Source organism: Rosa rugosa, chromosome 6 (assembly GCF_958449725.1).
Source record: "Rosa rugosa chromosome 6, drRosRugo1.1, whole genome shotgun sequence".
Lineage (NCBI taxonomy): Eukaryota > Viridiplantae > Streptophyta > Magnoliopsida > Rosales > Rosaceae > Rosa > Rosa rugosa.
Window position 1 is genome coordinate 3419113 of NC_084825.1, and position 18952 is coordinate 3438064.

The following is an 18952-nucleotide window of genomic DNA, read 5'->3' on the forward strand; positions in this document are numbered from 1 at the left end:
ACGTTAGCTACTTGCTATGACAAAGTTCGTACTTCAGTTTTTTCTTGTTAATTAAAAGCTCATTTGATTCTTTTCCTCAACTAAATGGCGGATTAACTAAAATGGGTTGAAAAGAGAACCGATCTGATGACAATGAGATCAAGTAGCCAAACCATTCTTGTTACTGGTTCATATGATTAGAAAAGTTATATTGTGTAGACATATTTAGCAGGTTATATTGTAATTTAAACAGCCCCACGATTGCAATCTATGAAATATCAAAAAGCATTATTACTTTGTAGTGGCGACTGGAGAGTGAATTTCCAAATGATAGTGTAGAAATCGAGTAAAAGAGGTATACAAGATAATTGTTTTTTTATCTTTCTGGTTGAACTTACATAAAATTGTAGATACTCCTGTAAATATAGCACACCGAACACAGTAAGTAAGTTGATGTGAAACTCGAAGCAAATCCTAATTGAGATATTCCCGTAGGCACCTCCTATTCTTGATTGATGTATCGCATAGCTTCAACGGTTTATGTAATAAACTGTCCCTCAACTAACCAAAAAGAAATTTGGTTAATGCTGGAGATAAAATTAAAGAAAACTGGACAAGAATATACAAGTTTTAATCTCTTTAGAAGTCACTGAATAGAGTTATACGGTTTGCACAACAACAATCCCTTCACATTTGGGTTCTATGTATCACCATTGTTAATGAAACCTAAAAATCAGAGTAAACTTTTTTTTTTTTTTTTCTTCCTGCAAATATTGTAAAATGAGCAGATGGAACAAAATATTCTTTCTCCATCGAGCTCGAGAGTGAGAAGGAAGAGCCAAAAAGTATTCTTGTCACTGGTTTATATGAATATTGACCGATTCAGAAAAGAGGTAGAGGAAAGAGTTACCATGAATTTGTGGAATATGAGAAATCTTAGGCCACTCTGGGCCGCTCTCCGCGGTGCATCTTTCGCTCAAAAGGGGACAGTCGATGATACGTAGCGAATCTAATTTGGTGAGGCGTTGCATAGCTTGGACGGAAGGTAGATACATCAGATTCTTGCAATCGAAAATACATAAGTACTGAAGAGATGCAAGGTTTCCCAACCATTCTGGAATCGCCTCCACTCCCTCAAAGGATCGTATCCACAAATGGGTCAAAGACGTCAAGTGTTGAATTTGTTCAGGCAGAGACTTGAGCTTCGGCCACCCGTACAAATCTAATGATTTAAGTTGTGGTAGAACCTGAAGAGCCGGAAATGAATCCAGCTCATTCCAAAACCGACCAATTTCCAATCCCTTGAGACGGGTGAATACGTGTGGGGATGCCATTGCTAACCCACTGGGTAGACATGTCAATCGGGAACAATCTCTAATCGTCAACTCACGGAGGGATGTGAGCTTGTCTAAACTTGGAACAGTCTCTAGATTAGGACAATCACTTATTATCAACTCCTCAAGAGAGACGAGGATTTGACAAAATTGCAGATCAATTTGTGTACTTTGACAGCCGTCGATTACCAATAGACGGAGGGATGTGAAGCCGCCGTGTAAAATTGGAAGAGACTCTGGATTCTTTACACACAAGCTTCGGAGGGTTGTACTGAGACTGTCAATTGGAATGGATGTTACCCTAGGGCACTCTCTTACGTACAAATCAACAAGAGAGGTGCAGTATTGTAGCCCATCAGGTAAACTGGATAACTGAGAACACTCGGATATAAACAATTCTTGAAGAGATGTGCAGTATTGTAGCCCCTCAGGTAAACTGGATAACTGAGGACACCTGAATATTTGCAATTGGCGCAGAGATGGGAGACCGCCTTGCTCTGGGATGATTGGAATGGACTCTAGACTGGAGCAATCGCTTATGTCCAACTCCTTGAGAGAGAGTGGGAGTAGCCCATCAGATAAATACCTCAACTTAGGACAGCTCCAAATAGTCAAACATTTAAGACTCTTGTTGTTTCTTAAAGTCCCTTCCGGAAGACAAGTAAGTCCCTCGACATCAACAACTTCAAGATCAGTGAGAGTAGTCAGTTTATTGCTTAAAATACTGGCTATAGGCATACCACTTTCCACTCCTCTTATCTCCAACTTCTTGAGAGATGGAAAATGACTGGGAGCACTTCTCAATTGCTTACACCGCTCCAGGGTCAGCTCCTCAAGGTGAGGAAACACCCTTAATTTTCCTGCCGTCAGCATCACTTCCCCTGCTTCCATCCAATCTATTAGATTCTCGGCATTCTCAATATGTAATGATCTCAAAGCAGGAAACAAAGTCTTTCTCCCGTCACTTGTTGTTGCACCTGAAATCTGATCGTAACCATAGAACTCAGACCCCAAGCACCTTAAGTTCTGCATGTTCCTCATCTTAACATGTATGAGATTTGGCAGATGGCCCAGTATTGGGACTCCTTCGCATTTGTTGCACCCTGCTAATTCAAGTTTTCTCAAGTTGCTGGCATCCAAAAACCATGATGGAAACTTAACACCCATAAACCCCTGAATCTTCAAAATTTCCAAATTACAATGTGGTCGCAGACCTTCAAGTACATCATCCTCATTGTCAACATTGTTGCTTGGTCTACTAAGCTTCCAGGAGAGAGTTAACTTGCGTATATGTTTCTTATCAACTAACTTTGCATTCACTGCTTCTTCTCCGTCTCTTACATGCTCCAGATTATAGATAGATAAGGTGCCTCTCAAATGGCTTAACCCACCCAGTTCCTCAATTCTAGGTCCAGTCTCCTTACCCACCTTCAGAACGGGTAATGATCTGAGATTAGTCAATCCTCCCAATACCCCAACCGGAACTTTCGCATATTTACCAAAATAAACATGTCTCAAGTTGATCATATCAGCAATCATCTTTGGGAACTCTTCAACATGATAAGGCATTTTAAACGTCTCAAGGTAATAAAGTTGGCCAATAGATTTTGGAAATGCTTTCACATTTGTTTTCATAACATTCAGATACCTCAAGTGTGTCAACTTTCCAATTGAACTCGGCAACTTGTCAATGTCTGCCTTGTATAAATTTAACACACGCAAAGATCTAAAGTTAGGCAAGGTGTTCCCAAGTGCTTCTCCCTTGGAAAATAGTGAGCGGCAGTTTGTCATGTTTGACACTCGTTCTGCAAGGTCATGCACAAGATCGTGCATCTTGCATGTTGTATAACCATCAAAATCCTCTTCAACGTCTTCAAAAAGGGATTTTTCTGATAAAATGTTGAAATATTCGTTCCCTCTATCCTCCATCTCAATATTACTTTTGGTGGGGTGAAGCCATCCTTGAGCCATCCAAAGTTGGACCAAGTCATCCTTTTCCATTACAGAGTCTTTGATGAATTTCGAGCAATATGCAAAACATTGTTTCAATGATGAAAATTTCAATTCATCAAAACTCAACTTTAAGATTGACATGATTCTGTCTTCTTCTTCCGGCAAGTCCCATATTTCACTTTCCATAATTGAACTCCATTCATTGCTCGTTTTAGAGCGCATGATGTTTCCTAATACCTACAATTAGATTGGGAATGGAATTAGATTTCAACACAACAATACTATAGTCATCTTCAATTGAATATTAACTGCTCACTATTATTTGTTTAATTTTCCCTACATCAACAATATTTGGAATAGAAATTCTTGTTATCAAATCAAAGCAAAAAGAAAGCATGGTAAAACTTCAAATGTATAATATAACATACCTTTGCCACTAATGGTAGGCCTCCACACTTTTTGGCAATCTCCCTTCCAATTCTCTCTTGATCTTCAAGTATAGGAACACTTCCGACTGGAACTGCTTTATTCTTCAATATAAGCCAACACTCATCATCTGATAGTTTTCTCAAATCACACCTAGGAAGGGTCTCCACAGTTTTTGCAACTTTGTCACTGCGAGTAGTGACAACAATGCGGCTTCCTTGGGCATCGGTAATTCTTAGCAAACAATTCTTCAAATCGTTCCATTTTTCACCATCCTCATTCCATACATCATCAAGTATAAGAAGGTATCTCTTTCCTTTCAACTCTTCTTGAAGAATGTTACATATCGCATCTATACCTTTCACTGCAGCTTCTGGTTTAAGATATTCCAGGATCCCTCTCAGAATTGAATTGACTTCAAAATGGGTAGATACACATATCCACATCTTTTTCTCAAAGTGCTTACTTATCTCAGATTCATGATATATTAATTTAGCCAAAGTTGTCTTTCCAAGCCCTCCCATACCCACAATGGCCAAAACCGGGAGATCACTTTCCAGATTATGGTGTGATTGGGTCAGGGCTTGAACTATATCTGCCGCAACATCGTCCCTTCCAATGATATTGTTTTCATCTTGTTTTAAAATAGAGTAGGTTTCCCTCTCAATGCTTATACCATGGGAAGTTGTTGCATCCACGGATCGTCTAGCAACTAAGCCAATAACACCCGCCTTCTTATTCAACTCATCCAAAGATGTGTTGATCTTCTTAATTTTCTGTGTCATTTTAACACGAAATATAATGGGATTGGAGAGGGAAAAAAAATCTTGCACCTTTTTCTTCATCTGGTTTCGCAATTGCACCTTACGCCGGAGAAGCTCATATCCATTATCATCCAACACATCGTCGGCATGTTGAGCTATGTCTTCAAGCTTCTTCATCCAAAGCTTCACAGCCTCTCCCTGATCTTGTTGCGGATGTTCAGCATCTCGTAGCACAGCCTCAAGCATGAGCACTGACTCACGCAGCTTTGTTATTTCTCCATTGAATCCCCATACAAGATCGAACTCTTGAGCGGCCAGTGAAGCCACTTTCTTCAGCAATTCTTGAGCACCAAAAGTGAGAAATTCAGCCATCGATCTCTACTCAAGAGAGTCGAAAAGTTGAGATGAATGCTAGTTGAAGAAATTAGGAGAGGGATGAATCAAAAGAGAGATATGAATTTATCAGGTCGTTGGACGATTGTTTATGAAATATATTGCGAATAGACTTCTCAACAACTAGTCAACTACTGCTCTCCACAGCTAGGAGAGGGATCAATCATGTTTTTGCTGAAGGTTGAATTTTCTTGGGAAGCTAAAGAACTTGGAAAATTGTTTGTAATTTCCTCACCACTAGAGAACTTGGAAAATTGTTTGTAATTTCCTCACCACTAGAGAACTCGGAAAAGTCTTAATCTAAATCAATCATGCTTTATTTTGTTTGTAATTTCCTCACCACTAGAGAACTTGGAAAAGTCTTAATCTAAATCAATCATGCTTTTGCTGAAGGTTGAATTTTCTTGGGAAGCTGTTATCACCCACTTCGTATTTTGTTTGTAATTTCCTCACCACTAGAGAAATCGGAAAAGTCTTAATCTAAATCAATTATGCTTTATTTTGTTTGTAATTTCCTCACCACTAGAGAACTTGGAAAAGTCATATTTTGTTTGTAATTTCCTCACCACTAGAGAACTCGGAAAAGTCTCAATCTAAATCAATCATGCTTTATTTTGTGTGTAATTTCCTCACCACTAGAGAACTTGGAAAAGTCGTATTTTGGTCTTAATGGTCACATCTACAGTGAAGATAGTCTTAATGGTCACATCTACAGTGAAGATAACTGTGGATCGATCTACACAAGCAACAAGCAACATATCCCGCGGGTTTGTTTACGGCATCTCTAATCCAAGTTTATGTCTTGTCTGAACTTTTATCACAAATATTTGTTGTCAAAAAGAATGTTTCTATAATAAAATTACTGGAACTTTTCATTCAATTTGTAAAGTAACGAACTTTCACTCTCAGATCTTAATATATGGGGGAAAATGGTCCGTACGGTACCCCGTCTTTGGCTCCTTATAACTTTTGGTACCTGACAAAAAAAAAATATCAATACGGTACCTGAAGTTCTCTGCCCGACCGAGGATTGGTACATATCGCCGTTAGTTCCGTTACGGAAGTTGTCAAGTGACAATTTTTGAAGGGTATTTTTGTCATTTCATGCCTCTTTTTTATTTTTATTATATATATATATATATATATATCTCTCTCTCTCTCTCTCTCTCTCTCTCCTCCTCCTCCTCCTCCTCCTCCTCCTCTCGCCTTCTTCTTCTTATGCACATTTGGTCAAACACATGCCAAAAATCGCAACAGCAAGGTGTGTGATTGCATTGGGATTGGGATTTGGGGTTATTGATCCCAACCCTGGTTTCAGACCCAAATCTGGAGCTTGAGGGGAAGCAGATCCGTTACAGATCGCCTTCGTCCGCCGAACCCCTCGAGTCTCAGACCAATTCTCCGCCCTCCGATCTCAGGGAGCTCCGACTCCCTCTCCTACAAGCTCTACAAGTACCGCAGCCTCCTCCTTTCAGTTAAATACAATTTTTTTTCTTTTCTCAAAGGGATAACAGCTATCAGCTGCCTCTTTGCTTCACCGACCTTACAACCTTATCTCCATCACATCGTTCTTCTTCCAGGCGCCCAAAACCTCCTGAAACAGCGCCTATTTTTGTAAAAGAATGAAATTTTGATTTGGGAAGAGATCTGCATTTTTGGTTTTGATTTTCATGTTGGGTTTACATGCATCTTGATTTGAAATTTGTTCAGATTTGGTTTTTCTGCATCTTGGTTGAATCTAGAGAACTCATGTCAACCAAATTGGTACACCCAAATACGTAAAAGCGATGGATAACAGAGGATGCATATGGGGCAATTGTGAATTGAAGAATAGACTGAGAAGTTGCATATTTTGGCACTAATGGTTCTGCCAATTAATTTAGATTTTCTGGGTTTGCCGTGAGCATGATCTTGGCTCCATTAGCGATCTCAGACTCCCTCCATTAGAGACCTTTGGAGATGAGCTTTTGGCCGCGAGGGAGGACATTGGTGAAAGGTTGAAGAAGGACCTTCAGATTCTACCCATACCCAACACCCCTCTTGTTTTTCAGTCTCTCTCATCTTCTTCTGGCCACGTTGATCGGTGGAGGATCCATAACCAAGAGCTGAGAAGAAGAGGAGCTCTGAGAAGAAGAGAAGATTCTAAAAGAAGTTAAAAGACAGGTGTTTAGCTATAGGGAAGCCACGTCAAGCATGGTTAGGAATGGCTGACCACAAGTATTGTCCAGTTGGGACATGACTGGAATTAGTGAGGATTAAGACATAAAATGACAAAAATACCCTTCAAAAATTGTCACTTGACAACTTCCGTAATGGAGCTAACGGCCATATGTACCAATCCTCGGTCGGGCAGAGAATTTCAGGTACCGTATTAATATTTTTTTTTTATCAGGTACCAAAAGTTATAAGGAGCCAAAGGCGGGGTACCGTACGGACCATTTTCCCTAATATATGGCCATAAGTCAGCTAGAATTTTATTTTGCATTCTAGTGTAAAATGAAATAGGAACCCAAAAAGAAAAAAAAATGGAAAAAGATGATGTAGAAGCCAAGATTACTCAATTAATGTAACTGATTGTACGGAAAATGCATATAGAAGTAACTATACATATCAAGAGCAAAGCTCTTTCCTTTCACATTGGCATTGCCATTGGAATAAGAAATGTCACCCATTTTTCTATAACTTCACAATAGAAAAGATCAGTGTATCTTAATTTACTAAAAACCAGTTGAAAATTTATTGCAATACAAAAAAAAAAAAAAAAAAAAACCCCATGAAATCAGATAAGTGGATGGGATGAGCTTACAATGCCAATGCAAGATAAATTTGGAAACCTATACGAAACGCTAGATGTATTATTTAACTCAATCCTAAACAATTAGCTTAAGCTAGGTCACTGGTATACATGATACATCATCTTAAGCAATAACTGAGTATGGCTGCTTAGATAATATATATTGAACTGAATTTCAAATCTAAGTCGATATTCATTGAACTCTTTTAACATTTAAACAAAAAGCATTACTGAAATGGAAGCCAAAACATTTTGGGCTAAAGGTTGGTCAAAAATTTCTTGGTAACTCAGTCCCTTAAGATTCAAATGCCACAGAAGGTCACAAAACCAAGTGACTAATTCATGTCAACACTCAATCATTTGCATCCTTCTGAATTATCTAGACTGTATAACCTCACTGATTGTCTGTTTGAAATCCATATCAACTAAGCAAAGCTAGTTCAATGTACCTAGACGGGCCTGTATCTGCTTCAGCCTATCACTCTGCAAAAGAAAAAAGAATAGATAAATGAAAAATTGGTACGCATATGTAAAATACAAACTCTCGGGAAATGTGGATAGAGTGTAAACAGAAAGAAGAGCACTCAACCGACTCTTTTTGGAGTGCATGGAGCTGCCTGTGCAATTGTTCAAGCCTTCTCAAAGACAAAATCAGTTTCATCCACATCTATTTATGCAACTTGTGCTTCCATTAATTTCACTTGAAATAACTTGTATCTCCTCTGCAACTTCTAGAAATTGATTTTTTCTTTCAATTTTTCTCTTCTGCATTTCCTCCAGCCGTGGAACTATTTTGCAAGTTCTTCCTTCAAGCTTCCAGCATTCCAATCACACCGCAATCATAAACCAGATTGTATATAATTTTTCCTTAATAGAATCGACATCTAAACTTCAATAACAAAAAATATTATGTTATCTACAAAACCATCAGGTACAGTCATATCTTCTTTAATCATTGAAATTGTGTATTCAGTTATATTATACCATTTTGGCTCAAGTTCTTTAATTCACACTTTTCTTTCTTAATTTCAAAGTAAAACATTTCATGTTTACGTTATTATAATCAGTACGGACTGCACAATCAAGCTTGTTCAATAATCTATAATATTGAAAAACAGATGCCACATCGGCCCCTGACCTGCCTAATATGAACCGGTTGCTCCCCTATTACAGAATAGATTGCTGCAAGTTCTGCTTCAGGTCCTACATCAGGTGAAAAATCAGACATGAAAGTTGCACCAACTTTACCGAATACCATTTAAAAAGGAAAAGCCAGTTTTTCATAGCCTCAAGTACTTTCACTTATGCATAATGCAAGTTATAAGCAGTCAATGAAATTAAGGAGGGCAAGCTTTGAACATATCTATCACAAAATGAGCACAAATATAAATATGAATAGCAAAGATGAAATGAGTCACCACTCTTGTTAAATTTGTGTGTTTTAATCCCTTTTCAAAATCCTAAAATATATCACCTCAACAGAAAATCTTGTAACAAATTTAAAGGCAACCCATTTGTATTAGTGCATAAAGTGCAATCGTTACTCTAACTACGACAAATAGCTCATCAATTATCTGTCACAAATAATCAAGTTCATATGACTAAGAGAATGAAAATAAGAAGGCTCACCTATCTCAAAACCATTATATTCAATGATTGAAACATCTGGTCTTGCATTTTCTTTGCTCTCGGAGTCCATTGACATGCCCGAGCATCCACCCTGTTTGAAACCAATTGTCAGGCATAAATCTCAAAACCAATATATGATAAAGGTTACATTGTTGCAAACTAAAGAGCAAGAATTATCATATTTTCAGGATTACATCTCAGACCAAGACACACCAACATAGACCACTTGCATAATCCATACAATTCTCGCTATTCAGTCAAAAGTGGAAATAAGTAATTCTCCCAACTCAAGAAATCAAAAATACACTAAAACGCAGAAAACTCAAAACACCTAATAATCTAAAAAGCAGTACTAATCTACACAGAGCCCAACACAAATAACCAGTCTTTATCACTACCAAAAACTAAAATAACAATATAATTTGAAAACAAAGGAAATTCCAATTTTATCTAAAGTTTTCACATTCGAGACTCTAGTAAAGCATAAGCCACCACTCAGGTTATCTCACCACTACCATCAACATCGTGTCAACTAAGCTTTCAGTCCCCAAGTTACCAATAGAGTACACTAATTCAGTAAAATGCAGATAGTTCAAATCATCATGCTCACTCTAAACAAAACAAAACAAATCGTCACGAACAAATGTCAAAATTTTGACCCAGACATTTGCTTTTATGGCTCTATATCTTAACCAAATACCTAAAACACTAATCCTTGAGCAAATCAAAGACCTAACCCCATTCAAAAACAAACCCTACACTTACACCAGAAGCCAAAGAAGCTGATTCAACACAAAACAGTAGACAATCCCAGTAAAGGGCGCAAAATCAAACTACCAAATCAATCAAAACAACAGATCCAAACCAAAGAATCAAACCCACACCCACAACAAAACTCCAAAGATAACAAAAAATCAAACAACACCCACAAAATAAAAGCTTCAAACAGTGATAGTGAACCAATTGGGTGCCGGAATCGTTCTTTATCGAGCTGTTCAAATCGCGAAACCAAGCTGCGAACCCAGGAGCAGATGAAGGTCAAACAGAAGTCGCAGAGATTGGAGGTGTTTCAGCAATTCATTGATCAGCACCCACGGGTTAGCTTAGGGTGCCATCCAAGATGGACTATTTCAATAAACCACCCTCCAAAAACATAAAAATAAAAAACTCTTGACTTCTGAAAAATTACTCATGGAGGGTGTGGTTTGTAAAAAAAATTGAGTGTCAATTTCAATCCCCTTGTTTTATTGTTTAAAAAATATGCATCAGCATTCATGTTATACCGTCGTTTTCAGTAACTGATGAATCATCTACCAGAAAAGAAAATCCAAGAGTATGTCTGCAAGCCATCATTCATTGGTGACGACAAAGATTTAGCATTTGGCTTTGTAAACGAAGCAATTAAAGCCTTGATAGACAAATTTAATAATCACAACTCATCAATATATGATAACAATGAAAGATATGTAATCCAGAAAACGAAAGCAAATTATTTCTTAAATTTTGAGCTTCCAATAAGCAGTTTTCCTTCACAGGATTCTTCTCCTCAGCTAGCTGAAATATGGGAGAAAAAGGTTTGTCGAGGTCCTTATTATTCTCTAAAACAACTACTGTTTGCTCTAGATGCTACCCCTCCAAACTAAATCCACTCTCTTGGCTTCACTTCTTATTTTGACTCTATACTTTTCATGAACTTCTTAGCCTGCCTGAAGAATAAGAGATGAGAAAAGCAATTCAATTTACTTTGAGAGACGGGAAAGCGATTACAAAATGAAAACTTTCCAGGTTTATATGATGAAAAAAAAAAAAACAAAGCTCCATAGATAAATTTTGATAAAGATTTCATCAGAAGTGGCTAATTATTTATAGAGATTTTCTGATTCCATCACATAATATAATTTCTATGCTGCAATTCAGACCGCTACTGATGTGAAATTAAAAAACCAGGGCACAGACCAGAAAACACAAACAGCTGAAGAGATATAGAAAGGTTTCGATACATGTACCTGCTCAAAGGTTAGAAACATGATCACATTCCAAGATCCTAGCCTTCCAAAATTTGGGCTGAAGCCCTTATAAAAGGCCAAAGGTCCCTGCAAAACAACAAATCGTAAATTAACAAAGCGGTATATTGCATCGAAATCAAAGTTACAAGGTAAAACCCTACTCCTGTGAAAACATAGATACAATGGCATATATACTAATGACATGGAAACTAAATCACCTACATCTTTTGTTTGGATCAACAATTAAAACGTAAAAGCTTTCAAATTAACATCTCACCCGTAAGGATACATAAATATTCTAATCAATTTGGACAACTTCTCAACTTTATGAAGGAAGCTTAGAATATGCTAAAAGTTATGGGAAGGAATCGTTGACACATCACAACACAACAAGCTATTCAATCCAAACACAATCAATTTGAAAAGCATTCAATTCTAGTCTTCTAGACCAAAGATATAAAGCTCAATTTCACATACTAGTCTTCCATAGATAGCAATCGGGAAATCACCGAGCTGACGACGGGACCGGCGACCGATTGTCTTGACAAGCGAAGCTGCGGTGGCTGACCCAATGCCCTTGGCCACCGGAAGGTCTGCGAGGATGAGGTGGTCAGGGAAAACGACTTTGACGATCTCCGCCGGCAAGGTTTTTTGCTCCGGCCTCCGGGAGAGTCCTCGTTGAGACTTTGAGGGTGAGACGGTGGGTTTCGCGGGTTCGAAGAAGAAGGGCCAGCAGCAAATGGGGTTATGAACGTTTTATGGGTCACTTTTTTTACTTGAGGTGGACTAGGTGGTTCATTGGTTCGTGTTTTTGGTATTGACTGAAAACCGCACCATTAACATCGGTTATCAATATTTCATAATCACAGCTGTTTAAGAATTCTTAAAACCAAGAATTACATATCTACAATGAAATTAAATAAACATCCAAACTAATGTTGACTGGAACCATAATCCTTCTATAGGACCAATGGCTCTCCGCCTCCTAGTCCGTTTTCTAAACCCTAGCCGCCACTATGGCCTGGGGCCCCATCGGAGGCGCACGGCGCTGACGTTAACGGCAAGCAAGGCTTCACTCTCTGCCTCTTGCAATCTCCTGGAGACAAATCAATGTCAATTGTTTTTGACAACTCCCCAACGAAGATCCCCCTTTGTTGAGGCGGTATATCAAACTCTCTCTTTCACCACGCCAAACCAAGGCGACGTCAGAGGAGATGGGGGTGTCATCGGTGCCGAGTGGTCGAGGGAACCAACACAAGCGGTGGTGGGTAGAGCCCGACCGCGAAGAGCACGTCTCAAGGCTTCTGGAATTGCTGTTGACCGGTGGCTAAAGCCAGGTTTTCAGGCTGGATTTTCTGTTTTCCGGCATGAACTGACGACAACAATGGTTTCTGCGTCCCTTAGAAGAATGGTGGGAGCGGGGCTCCGGGCTTTTGCTCTTTTTACTGCGCTCCGATCTGCTGGATCGGCAGTCCGAACTGTCCTGGCATTGAGGCTCTTGCAGAGGATGAAGGCCGGAGCGGCGTTGTTCACCGGCGGCAGAGCGGATGACAGAACGGGTTGGGTGCCAAAATTGGTTTGGGTGTCCAAATCAGTATTGGGGCCCAAATATATTGGGCTGCCTCAATTGTTCTGGGGGTCCACAGCTGGCTGGAATTGGAGTTGTGCCCAAGTGCGGACCAAGCTAATGGACTCTGGCTCCCTAGGGTTTCGGATTTGGGATCCAGGAGGATGGACACAACCAAACCTCCTAGTCCCCTCTTGGAAGGCAAGGAGAAGATTTAGTTTTTTTTCAAGGAACTATGCCTATTTACTATGGTCTAGAATTTCTCCATGGTTATAGGCTTGCTTTGAATAAGTTGTGCGATAAGTTCGAATATAGTTGGTCTATCCTATGTACCACTGTGGCTCTCCCACGAATCCTTGTCTTGTCCATTATTATGTGACAGCGGGTGGGTATGTAATGGCCTTCTTGGCATGCGATTATAAATGAGATATCATTAATTCAAAAAAAAAAAAAAGAATTCTTAAAACCAATACTTTTTCTCAATTTGACAAATGTCGGTTTTAAGCTATTCTCCTAAAAAATGGACACTTTATTAAGCACTTAGGCTCATTTTGCAAACTCAAGGATAAGTTGACAATTATAACCTTTGGGAGTAGTTTTCAGCAATTACTTGAGGTCGAAGAGTTACAGGGAAAATGAAAAATGAAATAAAGTAGGATATGTCATGCGTAAGGCACACATTTTCAAATAGAACCAAAGCAGAACCTTACTCACTACATTTAGGTATTTGCATTTTCATTCTTCTAATTGTGAATGCGATTGTTAGTGTTCCGTATGATTTTGCTAGAAGTCGACTAATACTTACATTAATTCGAGCTGAAATTTTATTTGGAATTTGAGAATTCTCTCAAGCTTAAGTTCTTTGTTTTTCATGCTTACCAAGAAAGATTGCTTTGCCCTTTTGTCCTTAAGTTCTAAATATATGTGTGTATCATCAGAGTGTGTTACAATAATTCTTATATTTCTTTTATTTAGATATTTCTCTTTGTCAATGTGGTAAAAACTACCAGCTATCTTGAAACCCATATATACATGTTCATTAGCATAAATCTAAAAAAACAAAACACAAACATCAAATATCTCTTGGCGAGGAATTAACCAAACAGTTCTACAATGATTCATATATGCATACATATCGTATGGGTATTACAAATATGTGCATGATTCAGATACTATAACTTGGGTATCATCCTATCACTTTGGATATGCATACTTATCATATGCGTATTACAAATATGTGCATGATTCATATGCCTATAATTTAGGCGTCTTCCTATATATCATTTGGGTATTACAAATATGTGAATTAACATACAAAACGCATACCACAAATACCTCTATATGAGGAAGTACCAGACAGCTCTTCAATCTTTTCTCCCTAATTAAATAGATGCGCAACTTGTTAAGGAAACTCACCAACATCTAATTGTGCAATCCATTTATATCAGCAAATAACCAATAAACATTGATGACGATATTGAAACCACCAATCTAGGTATTGATTGAACATTTAGGGCTTGGGGCATCTTTAGTAATTTTTAACAAAACCATGTTTTATTATTTATCTTAGTTATAGGTTTGGGTGTAGATTAAAAGAAACTCACAATTTTTTTTTTTTTTTTTTAGGGCAACGGAAGACTGATTCATTAATATAAAATCATATGATCTCACTCGGTCAAGCATGAAGGCTCCATAGACCCCTCCTAGTACAAATCATGCTCACTTAAAAGGACTAAGAACAAAAGGAAAATCCAAGAGGAAACTGCAACAAAAAGAAATGCAAAAAAAAAAAAAAATTATATCCCTACGTCTCCTATGTTGAAACACTCCCTGGATCATTTTATTGCCTAAGACCCTCATGGTGTACGTCGCAACAATCAAGGAAGACCTGCCTCGCCATAGAAACATAGGGATGCTTATCCTAACCAAAATGGGAAAGGGACTCCAGCCCGACAAACCCTGCACTCAAGCCTGCAAACCTTCCCTCAGTTGAAATCGACACCATCGACTCAGAGCCACCACAAACTGATGTCGCCGGTGAGACTTTGGGAATGTTTCTCAAGCCACGAGGCCTGCCCTTTTTCTTGTAAACTTTTGGGGCCGAGGTTATAGTCACATCAACCAACCCTTTGGGCAGACCCACCGGAACAAGGGCAAGACTATGTTTAGCCATCTTGCCATCCTCCTGATCCTCCCCCTCTCTTGCACGACGCACACCAACAGCCAGAGGACACGCAGAAGTCCCCTTGGACACCGATGACGCCACCATCTTCGGCAGAGGCTGGATTTTCAGTCCTCTTCAACATATTTGGAACCTTCAAAGCAGACAACAAAGAAGGAGAGATAGTATGCTGGACATTCGCCTTAAAGACTAGGGCTGGAATGACCGGCCCCGCCGTCTGATGTGGACCTGGTTCCACCAAAAACTTCTTCTCTGGCACTTCCTCCTTAGGGCAACGTTATCCTCTGTGATTATTAAAGAGAATAAAGGGGAAAATGAAGAACTACCTACGGGTTTGACTCCTGGTGGAGTCAAACCAAGGTTTCAAAGATCCCACCTAGCTATATAGATGTAAAATGATGAGAGAATTGCTTCAAGGTATGAGATTTTTGGTTTTTACAACCCAAGACACCATACACATCCAAAAAACTCAAGAACAAAGAAGAGCAAAGGCTTGGATGTGCGAAACCAAGTGTTGTGATTGATCTAGAGTGTGTAGTAACTTCGATTTTGGTAAATACCAAGTGCCTACACAAGTATTTCTCACACAAACTCAAAAGAACTATGCACAAGCTATGACAAACTAACATAAAACTAGAGAAAATAGAGCTTTTGATGTTCTAAAATGAGAGAGTAAAGAGGACTGCCTGGGACTGAGCCCCAACAGAAATATTTTCCTTCTGGAGAGGCACACCAACTGCCTCTGGAATAATCCTCTTTCGACCATCAAGTCGTCCATATTATCTTTGCTTTACAGGACAAGAAATGCATGCGAGCAGGCATTGAAACTTTATCTAAAACATCACCAGAAGCTCCTCCACTCTTCTTCCTATCATCAACTTGACCCTCAGATACTTTTGTTGCAACCACCACATCCACAAAAGGTTTGATTGTCTGGCTTTGCTGAACATCCCGAACCACTTTTTCCTTTAGGGCATGCTTAGCAGAAGCTGCCTCAAGCAATATCTGTGCTGGACTTTCTGCTAAGTTTACCAGCCTACCTCTAACATCACCATAACGACTTCTCTTAAATTCATCTAGTGCCCAGCTCTTTCACCTCAAAATGGAAAGTAGCCACTGAACCGTCCAAAGAACATGTGAAAAGTGAATAACCATCTGGGCTCCTGTTTCCAGCAGAAAAAGAAAGGAATGAACAAAAAGATGAGAAAAAAATGATAACACCAAAATAATAGATAATAAATAAATAAAACACAAAGAACCTAATGGACCAATGGTAGGTACTCTGGAAATGAGAATATTACCAAGATAAATCCACAACACTTATGAGTGAAGAAATGCTTTGCTACAAAGAGAGGGCGGGGACTTGCAGTCGTTCATACAGTTATTGTAAAATCCTGACTCCCAATTGCCATAACATTATAAGGCTGTAATTCATTTTCTTTCCCACCTATTTTTGAAGTGCCATTGGTCCACCCAACAGGTGCAACTTTCCCCTCTTGAGCATTGGAAAAATTCCTCTTAAACATTGAGTGGTTAAACTTCACCACAATCACAGGTGCATTATGTCCTAAGAAGTCAAAAGTAGCAGACCATTCCCCTCTCTCAAGAACAGGTGCTGAATGCCTTGGTGTCTGGAACCCATGAGTGGTAGTAATGAAATGACCACAAAGGGGACCATCCAAGCCACCTGAAAAAGGTAGATCCAAGCTGCAGAAACAAACATTGTCAGATTTTTATATCACCAACTTATAGAACAAAACACAGAACTTCAAACCACAATTGACATACTGATTTTGCCCAGTGACCATCTGTTTTGTGAGCAAGACTCCAGTTACTTGTTCGCCAAATAATTAGTCTTATCATCTGGTTGGCTTGCTATGAAGGAGCCAATCGGATCCCAAGTAACTCCTTTAACCAAGCTAGAATAACACCTACGAACAGCAGTGCAAATACCATTGCTCATATTCCAGATGTGTACAGTGTTATCTAAACTTCCACTGGCCAGCATCGAGCCATCTGGAGACCAATTGAGATCCACCTACTGTAGCCACATAAAAGCAGCACTGCAGTTAGACAATACAACCAAGAACTATACAAACACATTGCAATTATTTAAGGGAATTTCAATAAAAACTTATCCCACATCCCCCCATTTTTTTCCCTTCGTTGGGACAGTTGTAGAAAAAGCCAAAGATTATATAAACCTTCTGGTAGCTTCAGAGAACAAACTTACTGCAGCTTGAAGTAAATCCCAAAGGCAAGAACACACATTGTTTGAAAACAAAAGGTCAATCAAATTTGGGAAGAGAAACATACTCAATAACTAAGGAGCAAAAGAATTTATTTCGGGTGCAACAAATATCCAAACAATGCAAGAAAAATTATTACCACATCTGCAGTATGACCTCTCAAAGTCTTTGCAACTTTCCAATTCTCGACATAAGGGGGCTCTCCACTGCCAAACTCGGTGGTTCCTGAACCTGGCTTCCTCTCATGAATTAGAATTACTTGATCATCAGATCCTGATGCAAGATATCGACCATGCTTAGCCCACCTAACACAATTCACAGAACCAAAGTGATCACGGAGGGTTGCAAGTAGCCTTTGGGCTGATTCTTCATTTGAGAAATCCCAGCCCAAGGATTTCATTTTCCATACCCGCACCTGAAATTGGTAAGAATGAGTAAATCACTTCCATATTTTAGTACAGCAAATGATGCCACACAAATTGATGTGACAAAGGTGACCCATACATGTAACTGTGAGTAAATTTTTCTAATGCAAGACATTCCCAGTCGATGAAATTGAGTGCTGTTCAAAGAACGTGTACAATGATGAATTGTACAGAGAACATGAAATGAAAAACATGATTTAGTTATTGAAAAAGCCCTATAAATATAATGGAACAATCTACTTTTACTTTGTGATATTTCAAGTATAATGAAACATATATTGTATCGAGTTATGAGACGATAGCTGCTTTTTGAAAGATGTAAAAAAAAAAAAAAAATGCACGTAAAAACAAATTCCAACATATTTCCATCAGATTTCTAAAGCAACAAGGCAGAGGATATCATTGCAGATTCAAACAAATGAAGCTAAATCGACGTATCAAGAGGGTTTCTGATATCACTTCTTTTAATTTTCCTAGCAAACAGAACAACAATGATGATAAAGATACATCACTCGATGCGAAAACCTACAGTGTTCCTCAAAAGATTCAATTTTCTTTCACATTCCTACTCCTAATCCAGCAAAGAAAGCAGAAAGAATGAGAGGAGTCACACCTTGTGGTCACCCCCACCAGTGGCAACCCTAAGTCCACCAGGCTGAACATCAATGGAGAAAATTTGCAAACCCTCATGCCTAATCCAACTGGGCTTTTCTGCAATCATCTCTGCTACTTAATTCCACAACCCAACACAGCAATTCCGCTTTGTAAGCCCCAAACTCATACTTCTCCAACAAGAAACGCCTCAACTGCGCCCTGCCCAAAGATGAACACGCACATTTGAGTTGAATAGCCAAAAAGAAACCTACTTTACTCAAATTGTACCAAATGGGTATGTAAATTTATGGTTTTTGCATGAAGATGAGAATTGTTACCTCCAATGTGGAGCTTGCAAACACAGTGCCCTAATTTGAGTGTTTGGGGGAGATTGAGATTGCTGTATGTGAAGGTGACGAGTGGGGCTGAGGCTCAGCGATCCAAGAGTTCAAAAGGCTGAACGGGTTTGGGTCGGTTTGTTTTTTATTTATTTCTTGACTAAACGGTGAGGGCTGTAAATTCAGATAAGACTTGAAATCCGAATGAAATAGCGGGTCATTTAAGTCTTTCTCTGTCACTTGTTGATGCACCGGAAATTTGATCATAATTAACCAAAAAAACTCAGACCCCAAGCATCTTAGGTTTTGCATGTCCTCC

At 38.9% G+C, this 18952-nt stretch overlaps 3 protein-coding genes across 4 annotated transcripts in view; all 3 read right to left on the reverse strand.

Annotated features, from left to right (window-relative positions):
- Positions 1-18952, reverse strand: part of LOC133714316 (putative disease resistance protein RGA3) — a 46561-nt gene that overhangs the window by 317 nt on the left and 27292 nt on the right. The window lies entirely within an intron of this gene.
- LOC133714315 (disease resistance protein RGA2-like) lies at positions 385-4961 on the reverse strand. Its single transcript, XM_062140405.1, has 3 exons — positions 3695-4961; positions 890-3503; positions 385-540 (listed from the first exon to the last, which is right to left on the reverse strand). Exons 1-3 carry the CDS (start codon positions 4826-4828, stop codon positions 518-520), a joined length of 3771 nt encoding a protein of 1256 aa, XP_061996389.1. The 5' UTR covers positions 4829-4961; the 3' UTR covers positions 385-517.
- The window catches only part of LOC133716077 (mitochondrial uncoupling protein 1-like), a gene marked incomplete at its 5' end in the record, with an annotated part of 49889 nt that continues 38623 nt past the window's right edge, over positions 7687-18952 (reverse strand). The window contains 5 exons of the mRNA XM_062142822.1: positions 7687-8126; positions 8233-8527; positions 8782-8846; positions 9273-9363; positions 11279-11365. Coding sequence (XP_061998806.1) covers positions 8483-8527; positions 8782-8846; positions 9273-9363; positions 11279-11365 — 288 coding nt within the window. The remainder of the gene's footprint in view (positions 8127-8232; positions 8528-8781; positions 8847-9272; positions 9364-11278; positions 11366-18952) is intronic.

Excerpts from the sequence above, each read along its gene's own strand:
- LOC133714315 (XM_062140405.1), bottom strand. The coding sequence starts at position 4,828 with ATGGCTGAATTTCTCACTTTTGGTGCTCAAGAATTGCTGAAGAAAGTG. Across the intron at positions 3,504-3,694 it reads GCCTACCATTAGTGGCAAAG|GTATTAGGAAACATCATGCG; the intron begins GTATGTTATATT and ends ATCTAATTGTAG. Across the intron at positions 541-889 it reads TCATATTCCACAAATTCATG|TTGAGGGACAGTTTATTACA; the intron begins GTAACTCTTTCC and ends CTTTTTGGTTAG.